General features: G+C 37.4%; 1 protein-coding gene across 4 annotated transcripts in view; it reads left to right on the top strand.

The window, feature by feature from the left end:
- Nucleotides 1–541: 541 nt before the first annotated feature.
- The window catches only part of SLC9A9 (solute carrier family 9 member A9), a 193556-nt gene continuing 188097 nt past the window's right edge, over nucleotides 542–6000 (top strand). For 2 of the 4 annotated variants that reach the window (XR_011740502.1, XR_011740503.1), the window contains exon 1: nucleotides 542–891. Coding sequence is in view for 2 of the 4 variants with exons in the window: in XM_065844627.2 (XP_065700699.1) it covers nucleotides 717–891 (175 nt within the window). In the remaining 2 variants the exon portion in view is untranslated. The remainder of the gene's footprint in view (nucleotides 892–6000) is intronic. The other 2 variants (XM_065844627.2, XM_065844628.2) reach the window with 1 other exon arrangement.

Raw genomic sequence — 6000 nt, 5'->3', positions numbered from 1 at the left:
GAAGAACAAAACTGATTATTTGCCAAGCAAAAATTATTTTAAAACACTGTAAATTAAATCAACAGAACACTCATACTAATATGAGCTACGGCCCTGAAATTACTGAGAGTATGGATACCTAGGTATCTATTTCTATTTTAGTGACGTTTGATAAATACCTGACTTGGAATGGATGCTGTACAGATTAGTTTGTCCCAAAATGTTATTAGTTTGGGTTTTTTTAAAGTAGGAAAGAGGAAAGATTTTTAAGCTTCCAAAATGTAATGAAGGTTGCTATGCCATTCTTTTAACATCATTTTTTCCATCTTAAACTATCAAGACAAAATAGTATTTTTAGGCTAGAGATTATGCTGTAAACTATAGGAACAAGCATTATAAACACCGACTAAGTTTTACAATAAATTTTAGAATGTGACAGACTCTGAGACTTGGAAGCAACTCGTGCCTCTGCAGCTGGAGCAAGCGCAGTCCAGCGACACAACCACGACACTAAAAATGAGGCAGGGCGGCTTTAAGAGAGAAGCAGGAAGCTGTAACCAGAATCCAGCTGAATTCTGAGCTGAGGCACTTTACCCTGAGGCTGCAAATGAAACAGATGTGCTGTCTGTGAATTTCTGTAGTATCTGGACTATTTTGTACCAAAGGTGATACCAAACTTGACTTCCTGTGATTTTTTTTTCTTTTATTTTGCACATATTTTCCATGAAGTGAATGAAATGGAGAAGTTGAAGAAATACGTGTCAGTGAAAGATGAAGATCAGTTTTATCATCAGGGAGCTGTGGAGCTGCTAGTCTTTAACTTCCTGCTCATTCTTACAATATTAACAATTTGGTTGTTCAAAAACCATCGGTTCCGCTTTCTGCATGAAACTGGAGGAGCTATGCTTTATGGTGAGTATAAACTCAAGTGCCAGCTTGAGTTGGCACTAGTTGCGTATTTATGATCAGGCACTTGAGATCAAGTGCTGACGAAGCTCGGAAAGTGTGCTGAATGAAATGTCATCAGCTCCATGACTGTACAGTCAAATAATAATAACGTCACAGCATCTCCCATGAAGTAGTGGGAGGCTGACTTGGTAAGGGAGCGACACTCATGATCTGGTTCTTCTCCCAATGTGCACATTATGTTCCTCTACAGGCAAACAGCCACTACATCAGGAGCTAGGCAGTTTATTGTTTTGAAAATAATTAAATGCTCACATTGAGAGAGATTATTTAATTTGCTTATTTTCCATGCTTGGTTTGTGTAGCATTCAAAAGTGTTACACTAAGGAGCTACATGGATACAGCCACGTTGTCTAATAAAGTTTAAATGATCTTGAGATCTTTCTTTTGGTTTTTCTCTGTGCCTTTGAAAAACGAACTATGAAGAGTGTCTCTTTCAAGTCTTCTCTAAATACTGTATTGTACTGTAATTTCAGTTTACCTATCTAGTACGAATCTTCTTTTATTAAATTTTGCAATATTGTGTATCACTTATGTAGAATTTCCTGCATTGTCCACTGATAAAAAGTACTCGGTAGTTTAATAGCATATACTTACATGTATAACGATTTATCTTGTCATTCTCTTTTACTGTTGTTTCACTTTGAGAAAAGTGTGTGACTGCCATTTTTGTTACCATAAAACACATATAGGCGAGTAACTGTCAAAACGGAAGATATCAATCAACAGCTCAGTTATTACGTATGGAAATGCCAGCCTATTTTGACTCAGGCTCATTCTGTGTGCATCACATACATACAGTGTAATACCCAAAGATGGCTTTGTTAAGATTGCATATTTTGAAGAATATTCGTTTATCATGGTACACCTCATCTCAAAAACTTTATGGAGGTTCAACTGCAAGCCCGCAATAGAAAAGGCAATTGACCCCTGGATTTCATTTGCTCTTTCTATATCCAGCATTTTTTAAGATGATCTCAGTTCTATAGGAGGACTACAGCTTAAGATCAGTCTTCCTTGTATCCCTTTCAAACTATTTCACTAGGTAACTGTAAGAAATTTCAAGAACACGGGCTGTTTCACCCTCTTGGCTCACTGTCTTCACAAGTGACTTGCTACTTTGAAGGAAAGCAAGTAAAGAGACTCGTATTAAGCCAGTCACTGAGCCCGTGACACCTGCGTGAGGCAGCCTGTGGGATCTCTTGATTCTCATCTGCCTTGTGTTTATTTTAAAGCTGTGGAAAAAAAAATCCATATTTGATAGTATGCCCTTTTTCTAATCTGTTGCACACAGAAAACATACTTCAACTGAATCAGTAGAGAATGAAATACGTGTCACATGATACTTAGTTAAATGCAATCGTTTGCATTGTCAAACATCACCTAGATTGTTGTTTAACAGTTTTATGGGTTACAAGCTACACAGCAGCACTGAGAATACATTTGGTTGTTGCATTTCTTTTAACATCTGTCAAAAGGAAAGCCATGGAACACTGTCAAATACATTCATTATGATCAACTTGTAAATTACAGTGATGTTTTTCAAATTACGTGGCTGACTCTTCTATAGCAGCTTCCTGTACACTGTTGTATTGTTTCCCATGTGAGGCTGACAACATTTGTTGAGGATTTAGACAAAAGCATATCAAAATTGAAATTAAATATGTGGGATTACAACATCACAAACCAATCAGTATTTAGTGAGAGTTGTATCTACCTTTTGGTTATATTTCATTGCCTGCCCAGAACATAATCTGGACATCATGAGGAGAGCCAGCTCATGATATTCTTTTGATCACTTAAGAAATTAGTGCTGCAGCAGGACAGAGCTTTTGAATTATTAAAACATTCATGAACAAAGGAAACATTTCCGATGGTTGTAAATAAGCTATCTGTTTAGTCTTGCATTATTTATGACAACCTTCAAAAAGGGAAAAAAGCTTATTCGTAAGATCCAAAAAGCTGCTGATGTCCTTTTTGTCCTTAGAAATTTTGGATATGAGTATCTTTAGCATTGTGGAATAGCAATACTGGAAATAAAGTGGAGTGTCAGAGGTCATGAGAGAGGTGTCAGATCAACAGGCAGCTACTTCAGGAGAGGATCTTCATGACACCAAGCACTGACAGTGACCCAAATTTTGCCCTTGCTTATTTTTTTGCCTTCATCGTGAGAACAATTCTGTTTTATACCTGCTTTGCACAAACCTAAAGTCTCTGTGCTACAGTTTGCTTTACTCCAGCCCATTGAACTATTTGCTAGATATCTGAATAGCAGCACAAGAAACCAATCATTTCGACAGAACAATATGGCCACTTATTTGCAGACTGTGTCCCACAGGAGGACAGATGGGTCTGTATTCCTTATCAAGTGTGCCATCAGGGGAATAGCAGTGGAAAGGATGAAGAAAGTGAAATATGAGGAAGACCAGAGGAAAAGAAAAACCCACAGAAACACAAAAACAGGAAGGCATTTTACAGTTTCTACAAAGTGCTGAACAGCCACAAATCGAACACTAGGAACAGCCTGACAGAAACTTCTATTTAAAGTATAGAACAAATAAAAGGGTTGTGGGTTTTTTGGTTTTTGTTTTGTTTTGTTTTTGCAAGAGCTTTGTAGGAAAATGCAGTTTTAGGCTGAATAGTTCCAGCTTAAATAAAAGCCCATAATGGAAAACGCTCCATTTAGAAACTTAAAAAACAGACTTTTTAATCTATGTTTCAACACTAAATACAGATATATTTAAATTAAAAATCTTTCTGCACTTGCAAATTAAAAAGCAAAGCATTTATCATAACCCAGATTTAAGTCAAAAGAACTAATTCAACAGGAATTCAACATTATTTCACACACAAAAAAAAAAGGTATACACATATATATATATGTATATATATACACATTTCAGGGCATTCAGCTTGAAACTATTTATATAGTCAAATTGTTTTGGCACCAAAATGAAAAAATCACTCACAAAAAATGACCAAAAACAAAGACTTACCTGTTTATTCATTCATCCCTTCATTTTCCTGTATCTCAGAGAATAAGTTTCTCTGCACACTGTAGCTGGTTTGACAAACAGACCCCACACAGTAAACTCAGCTTCCTGATTTCTGTTTATCAAAGAGGCAGGTAGACATGAAAGAGTAACTTTGTGCCACCCTAAAAGGGAAGAGCATCCTTTATATACATTCTCAGCACAATTTTCTGTACAACAGCATAGTCTACAGAAGCAGTAACAAAAACCTGAATGTTGCTTCTCTCAGGGGCCTCTCTCTTGGCACCAGACCCCAGAAGATGGCCTCTTAGCACTAGACCAAATGAAAGACTTAGGTGCCTATTAGCCAGCTCCTGCAGGGCCTGATATCTTTAGCTGCCTCCATCATGAAATGGTAGGTGCCCATTCCCCACCTAATACCGAAGTCATGGCCCCCCATGTTAGTGGGGGAATAGCGCAGAGCTAGCACAATATAAAACTAAGCATGAGTGTCTGATTTTCTCATCCTCAGGGTGCCACCAGTTACCTCTGATTAAGAGACTAAATCACTGCCGCAAGTAGGCACCCAAACCAACAGACCAAAAAAAAAAACACCTACTACCAATACCCACCAATGAATTCTGTGCCTTTTATCTGCCAGGTTAATTAGCAACTTTGGTTAAAATTGTTCTCAGCTGGCATGGTTGTCACCCCTAGGGAATGTGTGGTACCCACCAGGGTGGAGGGGAGGCTGACTGAGGATGTACCTGCCTTCAAAGTTGCGCTCTGTGGGACTAGTTGATGAGACTAGAAGGAAAACCTAGAAAGGCTGAATAGCAAAACATGATCATTGTAGCACTCACAAGAAATGGCTTCATGGTGGTGTGGTTAGAGATGCTTCCTGATTTTTTAGGGGACTGAGGTCCACCACTCTGGGTTTTTTGCATGAACTATGAAGAATGTTTCTAAGTATTCATTACAAAAGCATGATTTCAGTTTGGAAAGGGGAGTAATGGAAATGAGAGTGCATTATTTAAAAATTAATTGTTTCTATTGGAATATAATCTGGGCTTCTGAATTCTATAATGAAACAAAAGTTATATAATGATTTAAGGCAGAAAGTGCATTTCATAAATGATACACCTAATAAAATATTAAATACATTCTTCCCAGATTTTTAATTCACTGGGGGGGTTTATACAGGGTCTTTGGCATATTTATTATTACTGGAGGAAAAATATTATACATTCTCATAACTTATATTGACTCTTACAATATAGTGTAGTGAGAGCAATTTGTCTGAACCGTCCATAGACCATTTGAGAATATTCTGAATCAACCCATCATTATGGATCCTGTCCACATTTTGTTCAAATTTAACACATTATAGAATTTCCTTCAGAGCTACAAGGACCTCAAAGACCCATTGATGCCCTGAGAATATCAATTGTTAGAATCTTCTCTAATGTAATTTCTCCAATACTTGTATGCTTTTGGATATTCTCATAATTTCCTTGTTCTTTCATTATCCTTTCATTATTTGTGTGGCGCTGTGCATTGTCAGGATCTGGACTCCATCAGACAATAAGATCTAAAGGCGGTAGAAGAAAACCCAAAAGGCTAACTTGAAATGCAGTTTTAAATCTCAGTCAGTGTTGATCTTTATTTCTCTACAGCTACTGTGATCAGTAGCAAATTAACTTATTTATACTCAGAGCTGTCTTGCAGGACTAGGATCTACAATCTTTGCATTTGTTTCCATTCCAGAAAATTCCTACAGAAGCAGCTAGAGACTACAGCTGAAGGTGTAATACATGGGACTTGAAACACATAGAACATAAAAGAAGGATGGAAATTAAATTTGAAACCAAATCCAAGTCTCTGGGGGTGGAAATAATCTCAGTAATGTTGTCTAGCTAAATATTGGTCACCTCTCCTGAGGTAATCATGCACGCTCCCACTAGAGTGGACAGAAAGCAGCGTACAGAGGACAATTACAGAAGTACATTTTCCTCTCTGTTAGCAGTAAAGGGAGCTAAAATGTCTGTCTTACAGAAAAGTCCTAAATGGTAGATAATCAAAT

This window comes from Patagioenas fasciata, chromosome 9 (genome assembly GCF_037038585.1).
Source record: "Patagioenas fasciata isolate bPatFas1 chromosome 9, bPatFas1.hap1, whole genome shotgun sequence".
Taxonomy (NCBI): Eukaryota; Metazoa; Chordata; class Aves; order Columbiformes; family Columbidae; genus Patagioenas; species Patagioenas fasciata.
The sequence above is the reverse complement of the archived record's forward strand: the minus strand, read 5'-3'. Positions and strand labels throughout refer to the sequence as shown.